Source organism: Phocoena sinus, chromosome 1, assembly GCF_008692025.1.
Source record: "Phocoena sinus isolate mPhoSin1 chromosome 1, mPhoSin1.pri, whole genome shotgun sequence".
NCBI lineage: Eukaryota > Metazoa > Chordata > Mammalia > Artiodactyla > Phocoenidae > Phocoena > Phocoena sinus.
The window spans coordinates 118,278,871-118,299,515 of record NC_045763.1 but is presented as its reverse complement, the minus strand read 5'-3'; the positions used below and the strand labels follow the sequence as shown (position 1 = coordinate 118,299,515).

General features: G+C 46.4%; 2 protein-coding genes across 11 annotated transcripts; one reads left to right on the top strand and one right to left on the bottom strand.

The window, feature by feature from the left end:
• Nucleotides 1–270: 270 nt before the first annotated feature.
• On the top strand, nucleotides 271–12,022 carry DEDD (death effector domain containing). Of its 8 annotated transcripts, none has more exons than XM_032642737.1 (7): nucleotides 271–503; nucleotides 2,214–2,246; nucleotides 4,646–4,749; nucleotides 8,742–9,130; nucleotides 9,334–9,441; nucleotides 9,753–9,899; nucleotides 10,443–12,022. In XM_032642737.1, exons 4-7 carry the CDS (start codon nucleotides 8,806–8,808, stop codon nucleotides 10,817–10,819), a joined length of 957 nt encoding a protein of 318 aa, XP_032498628.1. In that variant the 5' UTR covers nucleotides 271–503; nucleotides 2,214–2,246; nucleotides 4,646–4,749; nucleotides 8,742–8,805; the 3' UTR covers nucleotides 10,820–12,022. The 8 variants fall into 8 exon arrangements, with proteins under 8 accessions (XP_032498628.1, XP_032498653.1, XP_032498600.1 ...); XM_032642744.1 differs by lacking the exon at nucleotides 271–503 and adding an exon at nucleotides 592–663; XM_032642709.1 differs by lacking the exon at nucleotides 4,646–4,749 and having other exon boundaries at nucleotides 272–503.
• On the bottom strand, nucleotides 11,925–14,838 carry NIT1 (nitrilase 1). 3 transcript variants are annotated; one of them, XM_032642688.1, is made up of 7 exons: nucleotides 14,751–14,822; nucleotides 14,121–14,219; nucleotides 13,600–13,854; nucleotides 13,385–13,488; nucleotides 13,041–13,174; nucleotides 12,747–12,872; nucleotides 11,925–12,471 (listed from the first exon to the last, which is right to left on the bottom strand). In XM_032642688.1, coding segments are annotated over exons 1-7 (987 nt in total). In that variant the 5' UTR covers nucleotides 14,753–14,822; the 3' UTR covers nucleotides 11,925–12,204. The 3 variants fall into 3 exon arrangements, with proteins under 3 accessions (XP_032498579.1, XP_032498590.1, XP_032498567.1); XM_032642699.1 differs by having other exon boundaries at nucleotides 11,927–12,471; nucleotides 14,720–14,838; XM_032642676.1 differs by lacking the exon at nucleotides 14,751–14,822 and adding an exon at nucleotides 14,430–14,712 and having other exon boundaries at nucleotides 11,927–12,471.
• Nucleotides 14,839–20,645: the final 5,807 nt, after the last annotated feature.

The window sequence follows — 20,645 nt, the reverse complement described above, 5'->3', positions numbered from 1 at the left end:
GACCCCCGTAATATTCCGCCCTTATGCGTCATGGCTGCCAGTCGCAGTCTTTCAATGGATCCTGAAGGCGACACCAGACAGCTCCGACCCCACCAACGTTTCCACACTCAAGAACGCAACCCTCTCTCATGCCTTACTACGGCCCTGAAGCCGTCCTGAAGAAAAACTTGCGTTGCCAGCTTGCCCCAAAGCAAGATGGCTGCCAATCTCTATTCTCCGCTACCGAAATGACGCTATCCACTTCCCGTTTAATGCCGCTGCCAGGCTGCCCTCAACTAGCATGGCTACTCCGGCTCATGCCTCACTATGGTCTCGAAGCCGCCACTAACCGGCCAGGTTCCGGGAGGCGCTGTTCAGGATGCAGCCACCCCCGCCCGCCTCTCCCCTCCCCCACGCCCGCGGCGGCGGCGGCGGCGGCTGGAGCCCGGATGCGGCGCCGTGAGACAGGCCCGGGAGAGCGGCGCGGATGGATCCAACATGGCGGCGCCGAGCCTGAGCCGAGAGTGAGGCGGCGGGGCGGCCGGAGTGGGGAGGGGGAGTCGAGCGGGACGGGGCGGGGCCGGGCGGGGCCGCAAAGGGCTTGGGGAAGGAAAGTGGAGGGGGAGGCGGTGGCGACGTCTAGCCTGAGAACCTGAAGAGAGGGAGGTGACGGGACGCTGCAAGGTGGGGGAGGGGAGCGGCCGAGGGGGGCGTGCGGGGGAGGTGGCAACTGTGGGAGAGGGCAGGGTCGAGGCGGAGGAGTGGGGCAGGGGAGGGGCGTAAACAAGGGCCGAGGCTGGGCCAGGCTAGGGGTATTAGAGAGGCCGAGGTGGGGAGTGGGGCTGCGGTCCCGCCGGGCTGAGGGGGTAGGAACGGGAAGGAGGGGCCGAGGGTGTGAAGGGGAAGGGGGCTTGTGGCATGTGGTTGGAGAAGGACTGGACTCTTGTAAGGGGTGTTGTGGAGAGGTGGGAAAAGGTGAAGATTGGATTTGAGACGTTTGGGGGGAGGTTCTGAAAGTGTTAAATTGGAGGTGGGAGGGGGAAGGGCCTAGGGGAGAATTTGGGTGGAAAAGGAGAGGACGGAGGTTTGGGGAATGGAGAGCGTGTCGGTGTGACGAGGTAATGGAGAAAGTGAGAGACTAGGAAGAAAGTTTGGGAGGAAGGGGAATGGGATGTGAGATAGGACAGTGTAGCTGCACGAGTGATAGAGGTTCAGGGGTTTCCCTTTCCCCTGTAGAAAGGAAGAGAGAGCAGAGTTAAGCAGCATCAGTTACAGCCAATTCTAATTGCCAGGCCTTTAGCTTTTACTAGGGTGGAAAGGGCAGAAGGGAATGGTCATGTGGATTTGGAGAATTGGGGTTGGATGAGGGTTCAACTGGATTTCCAAAAGCTGCCTAGCTTACTGCTCCCTTGTTTTTCCTGATTACAAAAAGAAGAGAAAATGGGGAGCCTGGTATCGCTGGAGTGTGGAAGGAGTAAAGGACTTTTCTAGTTTTAAACAATTAGCAATGCCAGAATGGGGAAACAGCCATGCTATGTTGGAACGCTGTTTGCAGGGAACAGAAAACACAGGATGGTGTCTAGGCAGCCATGCTAATTAAATGAGTGCTTTCGTTTCCAGACCCTTCTTTTGCTGTTTAAGTGCTAGGAGCGGGGGTCAGTATTCATACATAAAAAACGTTCCCTGGTGAAATGTAGATGTTTGACTGGATGCTGCCTCAGTGGATATTTTGTTCTCACAGTGTGTGAGAATTTGGAGGATAGTTCTGGTCTCATAAGTGAAGTAATGGAAAGAAAGTGCCTTCTTTGGCTCTAACCACTTTTCTCCTAGTTCATCTAAAGATGAAAGTCAATGTTAATACTGTAACAAAGTAGGTGGGCCTCATAAGGAATTGAGGAGTCAGGTGAGGTGTCAGAGGATAATTGGTTTTCCCACAAGTTGTTGAATTTGGGACCTTTCTTGCCCTAAACCACTGAGACTGGAAATTCTTGGAGTTGATTTTGTGTTGTGAATTGGGTAATAGAAGGTTAGGGAAGCCTGGGGACTTTGATGGGAGTGAGTTCTCTCATTTAGCTCGGAGTGGATCATTTCAATTGAAATGGCTGTAGGCTTGTCTGTATATTTTTGCAGCTGAGATTGACTGCCTCTTTGAGATTTCAAAATAAAGCTTGAAAATTGACGCTTCCCCCTCTTATTTGTTTTTGCTTTGCTGCTGGCTTTGAACCTTGTGCTAGGAAGAGACCTGGGAAATTAAGTTTCTTGCAGAGGTAAGTCTGGAACTTTTTATTGTTTTCAAACAATGGAAGGGAATGGAAATGGCATGAAATGGAAATGGCATATTGGGAGTTGAGCTCAGTAATGGGGTAGCTGACAGGGAAAATGGGTTTTCAGTGGGTAAGATCTGTTGCAGTCGTTGTCCCTTTGGGTCACTGGAGATTGGTAGGAGGGAAAGGAGAACAGAAATTAGGTGTCTTAGGGCAAGACTCCAGCCTTGTTTTGTTATTATCTAGCCTTCGTGGTCAGCTCTGAGAGAAACATTTTTAAACATATGGAACTTTGTACTCTAGTACAGTGTCTACTAAATGTTGGCCTTGGAGGGTTGCTGAGCACCTACCCTGGGAAGGCTTTTCCTCTAGCTTACTCTTTATCCTAGTTGTTCTGGAATCTTCATTTTGAAAACACAGTTTGTAATTCTGACTTCCAGATATTTGGTTACATTTTCTTGGTCCTACCAGCAAGAAAGCTCTTCATGTAGTCGTCTTAGTCATCTTTTTTTTTTTTTTTTTTTTTTTTTGTTTTTTGTTTTTTGTTTATTTTTTTGCGGTACGCGGGCCTCTCACTGTTGTGGCCTCTCCCGTTGCGGAGCACAGGCTCCGGATGCGCAGGCTCAGCGGCCACGGCTCACGGGCCCAGCCACTCTGAGGCATGTGGGATCTTCCCGGACTGGGGCACGAACCCATGTCCCCTGCATCGGCAGGCTGACTCTCAACCACTGCGCCACCAGGGAAGCCCTCGTCTTAGTCATCTTTAAGGTTTTCCATGTCCTTTACATTTCAAGTTTCAAGACATCACTCTTTTTTAGATTTTCCACATGATTTTCCCTCTCACAGGGCTTCTGAGAGAGTCAAATACCTCTAGTTCTTTTGGGATGAAACTAGACTGTTGTTTTCATTTCGAGACATCACTCTTTTTATTTCTTCCACGTGACTTCTAAGGGCTTCTGAGAGAATCAAGTACCTCAAAAAATACAGATCTCATCCCTGGTTGGGATGAGACTAGACTTTGCATGAAGTAGAAATCTAATAGATAACGATTAGTCAAGAGGAAGTCCTGTAGATACATATAGATTGTTTGTTGGCCCTTGGCTGGCTTGGACCTCCCAAAAGAAAGCGAACAACAAAAAACCCTGCAGCTCCAGGAAATGCAGCAATTCATCAGAATAAAGAATGAGTCTTGGGAACCTGTTAAGGGTGATCCATACGTTAGGCTCTCAAATAGACCCAAATCAGCCAGCAGGATCAGGACTGTTGTTTACTGGAGTGTTTGTCTCTTGGTATCTGGCAATATTTCAGGCACCAAGATTCTGAAGTTCTTTCTAATCTTCAGTTTTAGAGGGGGTATATTCTCCTCACTGCCCTGATACTTTTCATCTAGGATCTCTGTATAATTTAAGCTGAGTTCCTTCGATTCATTGCCACAGAAAGCTGAGTATATTTTGGTTTAAGGGGAAGTTGGCCACGTTCTTTTAGTGCTGAAGTTAGATAGATTCTTGGAACCCCCATCTGGATTGCTGAGTGAGTGAACTAACCATCCTAGATGATAATTAAGTGGGGAGGGCTGCCTATTAGTCTGCATGCCAGCCTCCTGACATTTCTCCCAAGGACAAGCATGGCCTTGGGAAACTTCTGCCTCTTTTTGCTTCATTGCATAAGCAGTATAAGTCTGATCAGCAGCCTAACAAGGAAGGGTCTGCTTTTGGTCTAGTTTGGGGACTTTAAAGATGGCTGCAAGGTTTAAGTGCAGGATCCTTTTCTGTCTGTCTTGCAGAGGATGGCATTTCTCTGATCTGCACAGAAATTTAGATTGAACTAGGTCAAATTAGACCTCCTGGGATGGGGCGGAAGGGAGTGTAGTCCTGTCACCTGCTGTTCACCTAAATGGCAACAGCAGGTGATAGAGAAGCCAAGGTTGGAGTGGGATGGAACTCCTTAGTTAAGTTAAATGAGTCTTTGTCTGACTGGCTTTTCTTCTGGAATATTGTTTGATGGGTTTGGGTTGGAGGGACCAAATTACTTCCTTTTCCAGATATAGGATGGAAGCGACATGCTGTCTCTCCTTTTGACCCTCCATCTAGAATAGGATTTCTCATCTTTAGCATTATTGACATTTTGGACCAGATAATTCTTTGTTGTAAGAGGCCGTCCTGTGCATTATAGGATGTTTAGCATCATCCATCGCATTTACTCACTGCACGCCAGTAGCACCCTCCCTTACCACCCTCCCAGTCATGACAATCTAAAATGACTCCAGACATGGCTGAATTCCCCTGGAGGGCAAAATCGCTCCTGGTTGAGAACCACTGACCTAGAAGCTCTGATAATTCCTGTCACTTTGATCCAGCCTAGGATCTACGACTTAAAGGTGGCTGTTTTTTCCTCAAATCTAGGGAGTTAACCCTCAGGATTGAGACCTATTGTAGAATTGCATCCATTGATACATAATTAGGACCACAGTGCTTTCCTGTATTCTGCTTCATTTTCCAGTGACCAGGTATGTGGGGACAATATTTCCTAATTTCCTGGGGTTTATAGTCAGGACACTTTGAATTAGGGAGCTCTGAAGCAGCCTGCTCTTCTGATTGGTTGAATGTGAAACCTGCCCATCTGTTTTTTATGGGATCCACATAATGAACAGCTGGCCAAGGGGAACAGGTGGGATAGGGAACAAGGAGAAGTTGTAGGGGCTCTAAGGAGACTCAGTTTTCTCATGTTACCTGCTATGAGCAAGAAGTTGTTTTCCTTCAGTCCCCTCTATTTGTAGCCAGTGACTGCAGCAGGTGAAACAAGAGAGGAAGAGACGAGGAAAACCAGTCAATAGTTGAATCTCTATTTTCCCTGTTGTTTCCCATGCTTTGGGTGGGACATCTGGGCTCTCATAACTAGATATGGGCTATATTTCCTGTCTGCCTAGCTGAACCCATGGTATGCGGCTAGGTGATTACAGGGAGGCCCTCCCTTTTTCTTTTCTTATTTGTTTATTTATTTATTTTTGGCTGTGTTGGGTCTTCATTGCTGCGCACGGGCTTTCTTTAGTTGCGTCGGGCGGGGGCTGCTCGTTGTGGCAGTGCGCGGGCTTCTCGCTGCAGCGGCTTCTCTTGTTGGGGAGCATGGGCTCTAGGCACGTGGGCTCTAGAGCGCAGGCTCAGTAGTTGAGGCGCACGGGCTTAGTTGCTCCGCAGCACGTGGGATCTTCCTGGACCAGGGCTCAAACCCGTGTCTCCTGCATTGGCAGGCGGATTCTTAACCACTGTGCCACCAGGGAAGCCCTCCCCTTTTCTTAAGGGTATGAGTCTCTCTGTGCTTCCGTTTCAGGATTAAAAGAGAGAACCAGGTCCTACTTGCTCTTCAATTTTTCTGAGTTCCCAACAGCTTGACTTTTCTGAAGTAGTTTATAATTTTACTCTCTTTCTAACCTAGCCTCAGTTTCTTGGAATATAAAATGGACAGAACGGCCTGTCTCGCTGTTGAGTAGGGTGCTATGGTATGGGTAGTTTTGCAGTGTGGGGGAGGCTATAGCCAGTTAGAGTATATGCATGATACCTGAGTTGCGTGTACTTTTAATTGGGTCCTCTCACTCTTGGATTTTTGTGAGTTTTTTTTAATTGGTGTCACTTGTGGTGATCTCTTGGAGATTCATTTCAGTTCAACAACAGGTTACTCCTACTATATGCCAGCCTCCATCTATTGCTAGGCACTAGACACATAAAGATGAATATGACCTAGGTCCTCTACATGAGTCGCTTAAGATCTAATAGGATAATAAATACACAAATAATTTTAGTACACTTCGATAAATGGTTTAAGGGAAATATGTACAGTGTTCCATAGGAGCACAGAAAAGGACTACTTATACCAGCATGGGGGTGTAGAGAATGAATTTGAAGATGGCATCTGAGCTGATTCTTAAAGGATGAGTAGGAGTTAACCATCTGAAAAAGGGTGGTAATGGGGGGTGTGGAAGAGAAGGGAGAGGGGCAATCAGGCAAGGAGAATAGTCTGAAGAAAGTTACAGAGAAATGAATTGTATGATGTATATGAACTATAAACAAACGGATAACGTTAGAGAATAAAAAGTGAGTTACAGGGTTGGCAAAGTAGGCAAGGCCTGATCTTGGAAGGTTTGGTGTGTTGGGTAAGGAGTTTGGAGTGTTCTTATTGGTAAGGAGGGGACTGTAGCGAGGTCTTAAGCCAAAAAGTGATGTGGTCAGTTGTGCGTTTTAGATAATTCAGCTGGATGTGGGGGATTGATTTAGGCGGGTTAGGGTTGGTGGCAGTAATCCAGGTGAGAGATTGCTGGGGCTTGAACCAGCATGGTAGAGGTGGAAGGGTGAGGCAGATTTAAGAAGTAGAAAGTAGCATCAACAGGAATTTATAATTGATTGGGTGATTGGAGGTTGTGGTCAGATGGTGAAGCATTATTGGGTGGTACTGTCTGCCAGGGCAGTAAATAGGAGTGGCTAGAGAGGAGGTGAAAGTTGTTGGACTTGAGGATTGGTTATTGGCTGGGTCACTGATATTACCCAGGATGATGGAGGAAATTTGTGAATTAAATGCCAAAATATATAATAAATGTAGGACTGTGATTGGTCATTGACAGGGGATTGGTAAATGACAACCATGAGGAAAGGTTAGAAGGTGACATATCCAAACGGTGTGTGAACATCAGGCGAGTACAGGTGGCGTAGGAGACTTACAACAATGCTCAACCTAGGAGCTTAGTGATGTTTATTGTTTTAAATCCATGAGTTTTGGTGGATATTTAATTAACTTTCTTAGCATTTATTCTCCTGGACTTGGTTTGATTGTTGGAAAAATGAGGTTAGGTTTGTGGAGGGATGAATCTGGCTGCAGAGGCCAAGGATGCTTATATCTTTGAAATCTCTTAACCATTTAGATAAGTTTTACAGTGATTTCACATACATCCTCTCATTGGATTCTTGAGGAGTAGTTTCTTGCATCCCTGTTTTGTAGATGGGGTCAGTGAGACTTTGAAGTTAAGTGACTTAAGGTCACACAGCTACACAGTTTGTTAATGACATAGGCAGAATTTTTTTTTTTAAGTCCCATTTTTCTTTTTTCTCTTTAGTTATTTATGGCTGCGCTGGGTCTTCGTTGCTGCACATGGTCTTTTTCTCTAGTTGCGGCGAGCAGGGGCTACTGTTGTGGTGCGCGGACTTCATTTTGGTGGCTTCTCTTGTTATGGAGCACGGGCTCTAGACGTGTGGGCTTCAGTAGTTGGAGCTCACAGGCTTAGTTGCTCCATGGCATGTGGGATCTTCCTGGACCAGGGATCGAACCTGTGTCCCTTGCATTGGCAGGCGGATTCTTAACCACTGTGCCACCAGGGAAGTCCTGAAATAGGCAGAATTAAAACTAGTTCTAGGGCTTCCCTGGTAGCGCAGTGGTTGAAAGTCGGCCTGCCAGTGCAGGGGACACAGGTTCAAGCCCTGGTCTGGGAAGATCCCACATGCCGCGGAGCAGCTAGGCCCGTGAGCCACAATTACTGAGCCTGCGCGTCTGGAGCCTGTGCTCCGCAACGGGAGAGGCCGCGATAGTGAGAGGCCTGCGCACCGTGATGAAGAGTGGCCCCCACTTGCCGCAACTAGAGAAAGCCCTCGCACAGAAACAAAGACCCAACACAGCCTTAAATAAATAAAATTAAAAAACAAAACAAAACAAAACACTAGTACTAACCCTAAAGGCTTTCAGTTTCCCTGTTGTCGGCCCCTAAGTTCATCTGATGCAGCTTCTATATTAGAATTTAGAGTGAATTCTGTACTTCTCCTCATTTCACCTACATTTAAGGGATGAATTGATTGGGGGTGCTGGCAGGGAGAGCACAAGGGACCAAAAGCAGTATTTTGGAGGCCAGAGGAACAATTGGGGTAATATTTAATAGAAAATTCTGCTGAATATGTAGCGCTAAAATTGCAGTTAACAAGTCTTACTTAGCAGAAGTTACTATCTATCTCCAGTAGGATCTGGACTTAGGGCAGCATCTGTTGGATATACAGAGCTCTAGGCTGTATTCTTTTTTTGTTTTGTTTTTTTTTTTTTGCTGTACGCGGGCCTCTCACCGCTGCGGCCTCTCCCGTTGTGGAGCACAGGCTCAGCGGCCATGGCTCACGGGCCCAGCCGCTCCGCGGGCACGAACCCGTGTCCCCTGCATCGGCAGGCGGACTCCCAACCACTGCGCCACCAGGGAAGCCCTAGGCTGTATTTTTTAATAAGTACTTTGTAGGGACTTGCCTGGCAGTCCAGCAGTTAAGACTCCGTGCTTCCAATGCAAGGGCCGGAAAACTAAGATCCCACATGCCGCGTGGTGCAGTCAAAAAAATAAATAAATAAATACTTTGTAAAAGTTAATAAATGCTTATTAAGCACTACACTGTGCCAGGCTTTGTGTTGGGCTCTGGGAATACAGGAATGGATGACTAATTCCTGACATTGAGTGGTTCACAGGTTCTTTCCTTTTCCTTATAGTATAGTGGGGATTGCAGCTGCTGAGCAGGGATTCTGGAAAGCGTTGTGCACCTGAGCCCCCAGCATGGCGGGCCTAAAGCGGAGGGCAAGCCAGGTGTGGCCCGAAGAGCATGGTGAGCAAGAGCATGGGCTGTATAGCCTGCATCGCATGTTTGACATCGTGGGCACCCACCTGACACACAGAGACGTACGAGTTCTTTCCTTCCTCTTTGTTGATGTCATTGATGACCACGAGCGTGGCCTCATCCGAAATGGACGTGACTTCTTATTGGCGCTGGAGCGCCAGGGCCGCTGTGATGAGAGTAACTTTCGCCAGGTGCTGCAACTGCTGCGCATCATCACTCGCCATGACCTGCTGCCCTACGTCACCCTCAAGAGGAGACGGGCTGGTGAGGGTGCACTGGGGGCTGGGGACCCTGGAATCAGGGAAGAGCTGTGGGTGGCCCTGTGTGAGCAGCATGGGAGTCCAAGCAGAAGGAGGCGTTGATGCTGGGGAGTACTGAGGAGAATAAGTTATGAGGCCCATTGGAGGGTTGGACTAGGAGAAGGGAAGGGTGTATCTTTTCCTGAGTGAACCCCTCTCCCCCTACAGTGTGCCCTGATCTTGTAGACAAATATCTGGAAGAGACATCAATTCGCTATGTGACACCCAGAGCCCTCAGCGATCCAGAACCGAGGCCTCCCCACCCCCCTAAAACAGGTGAGACAATATTAACTCTCCCTAATTTCCATAATCAAGAAAGAGGACACTGGACCCATCTTTTCCCAGTTTTGCCAGCCTAAATGAAAGGACAGTGTCCCCCCCCGCCCATATCTGGCCCCCCAAAAATCAGATGAGGTGTTAATGCTTCATCTGGGTCCTGTAATTGTTCCCATATTGTGTCCACCTTTCAGGTCACATTATTGATACTGCTTTTAGTGCTGAGTCTAAATGATCCTTCCTCATTCCGAGTGAACTGTTTGAATTTCTGCTTTTACCCTACTATGTCTCCCTTTTTACCCTCTGGTCAGTGCCTCCCCACTATCCTGTGGTGTGCTGCCCCACTTCGGGCCCTCAGATGTGTAGCAAGCGGCCAGCTCGAGGGAGAGCCACACTTGGGAGCCAGCGAAAACGCCGGAAGTCAGTGACACCAGATCCCAAGGAAAAGCAGACATGCGGTGAGGAAGTTCAAGGGTTCTAGAGGTAGAGTAGGCTTGAAGGGAAATACAAAGAACTGCTGGAATACTGGTCAGTTATTCTATTCAGTGTAAGGCTCAGTTTGATTGCTGTTGCAAAGTGAGATTGAATGGTATAGTCTCTGGGAGGAGAACTCCTCTACCTTTGTGGCAGAGTACATTTCAACTCTTTCTAGGTAATACTAGATGAAAGGGATGCTGTTATGACATCCTTATTGTAGGATGACCCAAGTCATGATAGAGTATTAAAATGAAATTCTGTGTCTGTTAATTAGGAAAATATCTCCTAGAATCAAGGTGCTACTTGTGAGTGATGGAAGTAATCTGACCTGGGCATGGCCCATTTAAGGGAACCTCTTGAGTTCAGGCAAGGATTTCAGAGGTACACAGAAAAGAACTAGTCCTGGGAAGAGGTAGAGAAGCTGTCAGGTGATGTTCCCAGCTTTGCTACTCTGCTGTTCTATTCAACCTTTCAGACTTGGCTGTAAACTGCAACGTCTTCTGCATATCTTCTTTTCCCCACAGACATCAGACTGCGGGTTCGGGCTGAATACTGCCAGCATGAGACTGCTCTGCAGGGCAACGTCTTCTCTAACAAGCAGGACCCACTTGAGCGCCAGTTTGAGCGCTTTAACCAGGCCAACACCATCCTCAAGTCCCGGGACCTGGGCTCCATCATCTGTGACATCAAGTTCTCTGAGCTCACCTACCTCGATGCATTCTGGCGCGACTATATCAATGGCTCATTACTAGAGGCACTTAAAGGTGTCTTCATCACAGACTCCCTCAAGCAGGCTGTGGGCCACGAGGCCATCAAGCTGCTGGTGAATGTGGACGAGGAGGACTATGAGCTGGGCCGACAGAAACTCCTGAGGAACTTGATGCTGCAAGCATTGCCCTGACCTTTTTCCCCTTCTCACTTCTCGGGGGACTTCTCACCACCCACCTCTGGAGCTTACATACCGTTCTGGGGTTTGTCCTCTACCCTTCCAACCAATCACACCCCTGCCTTTTTTTTTTTTTTTTTTTTAAAGGAAAAGACAAATGAAAAATGGAAGTGGTGTTCCCCACCCCTCCCTGCACCCATGTGCCTGGGCTTCCCTTTGTTTCCCTTTTCCACCTACCCCCCTCATGTGTGTCTCTACAGCCACCTTGCCATTGAGCCATAAGACAAATGTATAGGGAGAAGCAAAGTCTACAGAACATAGTCTTTGTAAGGGATTGAAGTGATCACTGCTTTTGGGTGCATTGAGGGGTTATCAGTGCTTCTGGCTTTATGAGGGCTCTTAAATTTTGTCTGAGAAACCAAAGGGCTGTCAGTAGGGAGCTGTGTGGAAGGTGGGACTTTGAAGTGTATTTTGGAAATTAATCACCACCCTCTCCCAAATTATAGAATTTTTAAAAAACAAAGAAGCTGTGGCCCTTTCCACTCTCTTCTGGCCCTTGGTGCTGCTCCTCTCTGCCTCGTTTCTTCCATTCCATGGCTCGAAACCTCGGCCTGGTGTGGCTCCTTCCTTTTCCCTCTTTGTCAAACCCTCTTCAAAGGAGTAATAGGTAAGCCGACTAGGTCAGCCTAGTCGCCCTCCCAACTGTGTTGTGTGTGTACACACATACACAGGGTGGATGGAGAAGAGGTTGCTGATTAAAATACACTCCCCCTAAAAAGGGGAAGGGGGAGTGTGACACTTCCTTTCCATGTTCAAGTGAAAATAAATAATGTACCCTGCAGCCCTTTTCCCCTTTGCTTTCTTCTGGCTTGGGCAAAGGGCATCATAGGTGAAAGTGAAATGATTCAATATCAATTCCTTTCTTCTTTTTCTTTCCCCATCCTCTATCCCCACTCCCACCCCCAAGCTTGGGAGCATGGGGTTGGGACATGCACTGAGTGTCGCACTTTTATTTAGATAGGGAGGCATGTTGAATGAGTCAGGAGGCCTAGAACTGGAGTCTAGTCCAGCTGGTACAATACCACCTCCCCTTTCAGCTCCCAAAAGAGATATCCAGACACAGACTTTATGATTATTATATTTTTTTCATTGCCAGTGCTGCTCAGCCCTCAGCATAACTTCAGTTTTCATGAAATAAACAGTGACTATATAAAATTCCACCTTTCTGAAACTGAAATCTGAGCTCAGGTGAAAGTTTCTTCTTTCCCAAGAAGCTGAGCCTGTGTTCCAGCAAGAGAGACAAGGTTCTCCAAGTGAGGGGAGCTGCACCTGGGTCCTGCCTACAAGTCACAGCAACACCAGCTCACAATGGGGGTCTCAACGGACAGAAGTCAAAAGTCTTAAGACAGTGGGTGACCCAGATGGCCATAGAGTTCAGGCCTACGATGCTGGAACACAGGCAGGTGTTGGCGCAACCGTCGCAGATAATTGAGGTCAATTCGGGCAAGGCAGAGGCCTGGTCCTTCAGAGCAGCGGGCCACCACTGTTCCCCAGGGATCTACCACCATGCTATGGCCATAACTTGCTCTCTTCTCGTGGTGGCGTCCACACTGTGCTGCTGCCACTACGTAGCACTGGCTTTCAATGGCGCGGGCCCGCAGCAACACCTGGGGATGGAGGAGATGGGCGTTCACTTAGATACAGGTAGCAGCTAGTAGGGAAGGGATAGGCCATGGACATTACAGGCCAATCTACCCACTGGGACCATTCTGATAATTGCCTATGAATGATTTACTATGTTAACTATTCTGAGAGGCAACAATCTGGGGAAATGAATTTTCCCACAAGGTGGGAAGGAGAAGAAAATCTTTTAACTGGTAGAGCCAAGGGAGGAGAATGAGGTAAGAGAAGGCCCTTATGTTCTAAAGAGGTGTCCTCTTACCTCCCAATGGGCTGGGCCTGTAACAGATCCAAACGCTGAAGGGTAGGTAAGTATTTCTGCTCCAGCCTGAACCAATGCCAGAGAGAGTTCAGGGAACCGCATGTCATAGCAGATAGCTAGACCAATCTGGAATGAAAACGGCCTATTTAGTCTCCCGCCCTGTTTGTCACAGCATCTGGTCATAACCCCGTTACTGCACTCCTTAGGGCTTTCTATCCTCTACTACCACTTCAAAATATTCCTATTCCCCTCCCTCTTGTTCCTCTCCCACCCTCATCCTTTCACAACTCCCACCTTGCCTGCTGGTGTGCTGATAGGAGACTCAAGACTGGGCCCAGGTATGGTAGAGTTGCTTTCATGCATAGGCCCCTGCCCTGGAATCTCTACGTCACACAGATGCGTCTTCCTATACGTGGCCACTACTGACCCTTGAGTAAGAGGGAGAAAGAGTACTCAGTGCTGGTGCTCTAGAAGCCCAGCTTAGTTCCTCTCTTCCCAAAGAGGAGGTAGCTTATAGGCTAGGAACAGAAATACAAACGCCCCTAAAACCCTTGGCCAAGGAAACAGTTGAGAAACAACACAGAATTCTGGAGAATCTTAGGTAGAAGAGCCTGAGAAGAGGCAGGCTGGAGTCTCACCCTTGTTGTTCAGAATCACATGACAATTGTAGATTTTCTGAGTCTGCTCCCAGTCTTGGCCACGCTCATGGAAACCACCCAAGGACAGCCAGAGTCCACATTCCCTGAGGGGGAGGGGACACTGACAACTCTTCTCAAGGCTCTACCCTCATATCTGGCAATCCTGGGACATTACCCAGAAAGAAACTACTTCTCCCTCCCCCTTTCCCTGATACCTGGCAAGCTGGGTATATTCTCCCAAAAGGTTCCCACCCAGTGGCTCAGACAGGTGAAGCGTCTCTTCAGGGTTCCGTGCAATGAAGTCAAATGCCTCAGGCAGGAAAGCCAGGCAAGCGCCCAGTCTGGCAGCCTCCCGAATCAGCTCAGCACATGTTATAAAGTTCTGCTCCTTGTCCGGTGTCGATGTTACCTGGCACACAGCCACCAGGGGTAGTTCCCAGGAGGAAGAGGAGACAGCCATGGCTCTGAGTCTGTAAATGGCACAGGCAGGACTCAGACTGACTAGCATGGGGAAACCCAAGTTTAATGATAAGAGGCTAAAATGGGGAGGCAGGAAGGCTGGGCTTTCCTTTGAATCTGCTCTTACAGGGCACAGGGACCCATGGCACAATGACCCACTGATCAAATGTTCTGTGATGGTTGGCACCCCAGTGTTTCCCACCATCCATACATTTAACAAACATTTATTGAGCATCTACTACGTGCCAGGCACTGAGAACACAACAAAACATGTTACCTGGGCTGAGCACAAAGTACTGAGAGTCGAGGTATCCGGAGTCCAGGACACAAAAGAAGGGACAGGAGCTGGTGAGGAGGCCTGATGATGAAGCCCAACCTGAAGAAGGTGAGAAATCAGGACACCAACCCCACTCTCAAGCAATAAATTTCTAAGATCCTCTGACTTCTCTCTTCATACTGTGAAGCTGAATCAGGGCCCCGGCTGTAAAACCCCCCAAGTCTTCAAAACACTCTGTACCATAAGTAATTATGGGCTACCGGAAGAGCTCATAAAGTGGGAAGATGGAGGAAAGGGCTTTGATCTCACATTAAATTGAAGCCTCTGTCCTCAGTCAAATGTTTCTGCAGTTCACAAGTCATCTCCAAGATACTTCTTTGGTTTTCCCAGCCTCTGTTCTTGACTGTGCACCGGCACAGTTTTATTGAAGCAAAGCATATTTCCCCCACCAGAGTCTCTGAGGGGAAGTTCACCCTCCCTCGTTCCTCATCACCCAGGGCCCAACCCGCGCCCCACTCTCCAGTTAACCCGTTCTTCCCCGCCTCTCCCAGGGGCAGCGTCTCTGTTGCACAAGTTAAAGCATGGCAGGTGAGAGTCACCGCAGCGGTTGGGATAGGCAGTAGGTCCTACATGAAGATACGACCAAAATGATTCGCAGGATCCGAACCGAAGAGCGGCCTGGAGGTGGGGTCGTCGGGGGCGAGAGGGCGGTAACTCCGAGACCGGACGTGACGCAGGGAGGGTGGGCTGAGCTACGCAGGCCGGAAGCCCAGCAGGCGGTGAAGATGGCGGAGAACAGCGGTCGCACTGGGAAGAACAGCGGGAGCGGCGCGGGGAAGGGGACGGTGTCAGCAGAGCAGGTGGGGAGCAGGGAACGCGAAGGAGGGCAACCCGGCTGGGTCCGGAGTCGATGTGAGAACGGGGGAAGCCTGTGGCTGGTGCAGACCTTTACTCCAGTCCCACATTTGCGTGGCCACCCAGAGAGGGGCGGGTCCTTGGAGAAGCTAGCCGAGCCCCCGGGGAGAGAGTAGGCGGATTGGTAGGTGAAAGCCACGCCCCCTCGGGGGTGTTGCATGAGCCAGGGGGATAGAAAAGCTCTGAGAAGCAGGGTCTGGGAGGATGCGCAAGTCTGAGGAAAGATGGGTGGTCACTTTCCCTATTTTCCTCCGCACCTTCAACCAGGGTATGGCTGGGCAAGGCAGCTTCTAACGAATCCCAGGGGATTAGTCAACGGCTGGGAGTGTAGTCTGTTACTGGACCCTGAAACCACGTTGAAAATCGTCATCGCTCTGCAGAGACACGTGACTCACATACTCGAACAGTCTAGTGTTTCATACTATTTTGATTCGGGAGTCATTACTAGATTGAATTTTTTTTGAGACCAGAAATCCTTTACTAAGAATCCGAGCATGCATTTCCCCTAGTGCCTTGCCTAGCACCGGGAAACGTTTGATAAATTAATCAGAAAAGCCCCTTGTGGCTTGGGAACCATGGTTTGCTAATAGTGGGGCTAGTGTTTACCAGGGGTGGGAAGAAATCTGGGTAATAGGAAAACGTAGTCAAAACAACAGTGTTTTAAATTATAGTTTCATTTATCAGTTATTTGTTGAACAGTTACTATAGGCAGAGGTATTTGCATAAAGATCTTTAAAACTGACCCCTACAGTCAAAGAGCTTATAGTCTGGTGGGAAAAATATGACATACAAAATGTTAATGTGAGGCAGAAATATATCTAAGAGAGATATAAAGTGCTATGGAATTTTGGGGAGGAAAGAAGAGATAGTTTCTGACTTAGGGGGAAAAAGGCAAGGGAGAAGGAACTTAATACTTTTTGAGGGTCTGCCATGTGTCAGACATTCTGCTGGGTACAGGGAAAAAGATAAATGAAATAGACCTTGTTTTCAAGTTAACACACTCATTTGAGAAAAGACAAAGCAAACAGTAAGTTTTTTTTTTGAATTTTACATTATTTTTTATACAGCAGGTTCTTATTAGTTATCTATTTTATACATATTAGTGTATATATGTCAATCCCAATCTCCCAATTCATCCCACCACCACCCCTCCCCCGCCACTTTCCCCCCTTGGTGTCCATACATTTGTTTCTCTACATCTGTGTCTTTATTTCTGCCCTGCAAACAGGTTCATCTGTACCATTTTTCTAGGTTCCACATATATGCGTTAATATACGATACTTGTTTTTCTCTTTCTGACTTACTTCACTCTGTATGACAGTCTCTAGATCCATCCACGTCTCAACAAATGACCCAGTTTCGTTTCTTTTTATGGCTGAGTAATATTCCATTGTATATATGTACTACATCTTTATCCATTCGTCTGTTGATGGGCATTTAGTTTGCTTCCATGACCTGGCTATTGTAAATAGTGCTGCAATGAACATTGGGGTGCATGTGTCTTTTTGCATTATGATTTTCTCAGAGTATATGCCCAGTAGTGGGATTGCTGGGTGGTATGGTAGTTCTATTTTTAGTTTTTTAAGGAACCTCCATACTGTTCTCCATAGTAGCTGGATCAATTTACATTCCCACCAACAGTGCAAGAGGGTTCCCTTTTCTCCACACCCTCTCCAGCATTTGCTGTTTGTAGATCTTCTGATGATGCCCATTCTAATTGGTGTGAGGTGATATCTCATTGTAGTTTTGATTTGCATTTCTCTAATAATTGCTGTTGAGCAGCTTTTCATGGGCTTCTTGGCCATCTGTATGTCTACTTTGGAGAAATGTCTATTTAGGCCTCTGCCCATTTTTTGATTAGGTTGCCAAACAGTAAGTTTTATAATGTTCCTCACGGGCCTTCTTAATGGCAGCTAGAGGAGGGACCTCTAACTAAGCAGGAGATTATGAGATTGGGGGGTGGGTGGGAAAGGGAAATGTGTTATAGTGGGGTAGCTAAGAGTGTAATGAGTGCACTGGGTTCAGATAGATCTGTATTTGAATCACATTTCTACCTTTTACTACCTATATATGACCTCCCATGAGTTACTTCTTTTGGTCTTCTTCTGTGGAAACGTAATGGTGCTTACCTCACTGTATTTCAATTATTAGGCTAGACCGCATACAAAGTGTTTTGCACAGTGATTGGAATATACTACGTGCTTAATAAGTGTTAATTACTTTGTTTTGTAAAAATGATAATCCTTCAGCTCAATTCTAAAGGATGAGAGAAGTCAGTCAAGCAAAGAAGGAAATGGAGGATTTTCTAGGTAGAGGGAATAATGTGTTTAAAAACACTGTGGCAAGAAACTGCCTGACATGTTTGGGATGCAGGTGGACTTAAAGTTTGGGATGGACTGCAAGACTTGGAAGTGGAGAAAAAGAGATAAAAGAGGAATCTAGGATGTCCCTCAGGTTTCTGTTTTTGATGGTGCCACAGGGAATGCAGGAAGATGGACAGGTTTGGGGAGAAAATAAGTTTGAATTTGGGTTTCTTGTGGGATATCCAGGTAGAGATATTTAGCAGGTGGTTTGATTTATAATCTTGAGTTACAGAAAGAAATCTGAGTTGGAGATACAGATTAGAGAATTACAAGTTTATGGATGGTAGACAAAGCCATGGCTGTGGATGAAATCACCTACAGTTTGTACAGGAAGTGAAAAAAGAAGTAGAACAGGAGTGAAACCAATAGTTAAGGGGTGGTAGAGAAAAAGAAGCCCTCAAAAGAGACTGAAGAATTGTGGTAACTGAGTTCTGAGGCTCTCCTTGCTTAACATTCTCTGGCCTTTGTTTGTGTTCCAGAGAGAACACTGGGTAAAAAATATTATACTTATCACTGGTGAAAATTTGAGCCATATAGACAAGAGGGAGGCAAGTGGCACATTGAGCTAGGCACTTTACTTGTTTTATCTTCTGTTACTTAATTACTGCCATTTGAAGTAGCAGTATTGTCCTCAAGATGTTTGAGTTTCGGAGGCTTTAGCTAACTTACCCAGAGTCAGTAACTGGGAGAGCAGGGCTTTTAATTGAGGGCCTTGAGCATCAGACAGACCTATTTTTTATACCATAATCCTATTAGAGATATTTGGGCTGAGCCTGAAGGATTGGATAAATTTGAACAGGTGGCAGTAGAAATAGAATATAGGGAATAGGGTAAGAAGAGCTCTGAGGAAAGCATAGACTGACATGAAGTGCAGTGACTAGTTTAGCTAAATCATGAGTTATAAGTTAGAAAGATGTCGTCCTTAAAGCAAGCTGAAAAAAAAAAAAAAAAAGCAAGCTGAGTCTTTGTATGGCAAAAAATTCAGGACTTTTTAATATAAGCAGTGAGGGAGACATAGAAGGATATATATTATACTATTAATTTTTTTTTCTTATTACATAAAATTATACACATTCATTTTAGAAATTGTAGAAAACACAAGAAGTACAAAATAAGAAATAAATTACCCATGATCCTACTTTACCTATGATCCTACTATCCAGAGGTAACTATTCTTACCGTTTTGAAATATATCCTTTGAGAGGTTCCCCCCTCCTTTTTGATTTTGTATATGTGTGTGTAGATGGAAAGGGAGGGCCTGTATATTTTACATACTTAATTTTATAAAATTAGTATTATACACTATTTGCTGTTTTGTAATCTGCTTTTTTCTCTTAAAAAGATTTATTTATTATTTATTTATTTTAGGCTGCATCGGGTCTTAGTTGCGGCACGCGGGCTCCTTGTTGTGGCATGCGGGCTTCTCTCTAGTTGTGGCATGTGGGTTTTCTCTTCTCTAGTTGTGGCATGCAGCCTCCAGGGCGTGTGGGCTGTGTAGTTTGCCGCACGTAGGCCCTAGCTGAAGCGCATGAGCTCAGTGGTTACGGTGCGCAGGCTTTGTTGCCCCTTGGCATGTGGGATCTCAGTTCCCCGACCAGGGATCGAACCCCCGGCCCCTGCATTGTAAGGCGGATTCTGTACCACTGGACCACCAGGAAAGTCCCCGTAATCTGCTTATTAAGCCTAATAATATATCACGAATATTTTTCTATGTCACCCAAGTGCTAAAAGAATTAAATTAGCAACAATGTATAGGATGGATTTGGAGAGTCCAAAAATGGGGAGATAATTTAGAAGACTGTGGCAGTAGTTCAGACAAGAGGTAATGAAGGCCTCAACTAGGGTGATGTCAGTAAGCCTAAGAAAAATTGCTGAGGTAGAGGCAATAAATTTGGCAGTTGATGGGATAAGGGTGTGTCCAAAGATGAAACCAGGGTTTCCTACCAGGCTAGAGTCATGTCACTAGCAGAAATAGGGGAGACAAGAAGAAGAGCAGTTTAAAATGGAGTAAAAGAAAATTCAGCTTTGAATGACCTGAGTTTAAGGTATCCATAGGACATTTAGGTGGAGGTGCTTTATAATAATAGCAGGCACTATTTATTGACAATCTGTTATATGCTGGATATTGTCCTAAGTCCTTGATGTAATTAATGAATCCTCTCAACATCCTATGAGGCAGATATCTCCATTTTTTTTGAAAAAACTTAGATTAAAAAGAGAAGTAACAACAAAAAAAAAGGAACTTGGGAATTCCCTGGTGGTCCAGTGGTTAGGACTCGGTGCTTTCACTGCCATGGCCCAGGTTCAGGCCCTGGTTGGGGAACTAAGATCCTGCAAGCCTCATGGCCTGGCCAAAAAAATAAATAAATAAAGTGAATTGGGAGGTGAGGAAGTGGAGGCAGTGCATGTAGACTAGTCCTAGAATATTTGATGAAGAGAAGGGATGAGAATCATCATTTGACAGTGGTCAAATCATCATTTGATAAGGTCGAAGAAATTTTTAGAGTTGAGTATGTTTGTCAGAAAAGGGGGCACTGGACTGAAAAGAAGATATTTAGTGCAGCAATAGCCCAGAAAATGCTTTTCCAGATGCATCCAGTCATAATTCTCTACCTCTTTTATTCTTCCATTGAACCCAATAAGAGTAAATATCATGTAGATAAGAAGACCAAAGGACCTTTTGGGGATAAATGTAATGATTGTAGATTTTCCCCAAAGTTATCAAAATTATGTTATCAATTAAACAAAAAAGAAAAGAAAACCAAAATAAATCAAGTGGAAATAGTTTGACTTTTTTTTTTTTACAGTTGTGTGTGTGAACTTTTTTTTTTTTTAACTTGTTTATCTTATTTATTTTATTTTTGGCTGCATTGGGTCTTCGTTGCTGCAGGCGGGCTTTCTCTAGTTGCAGTGAGAGGGGGCTACTCTTCGTTGCAGTGCCCAGGCTTCTCATTGCGGTGGCTTCTCTTGTTGCAGAGCACAGACTCCAGGTACACAGGCTTCAGTAGTTGTGGATTGCGGGTTCTAGATTGCAGGCTCAGTAGTTGTGGCTCACGGGCTTAGTTGCTCCACGGCATGTGGGATCTTCCTGGACCATAGATCGAACCTGCGTCCCTTGCATTGGCAGGCAGATTCTTAACCACTGCACCACCACGGAAGCCCTGTTTGTTTGTTTTAGAATTAAATGAAATAAAGGAGTCTAGCACAGGACTTCCCTGGTGGCACAGCAAGGAAGACCCAATGCAGC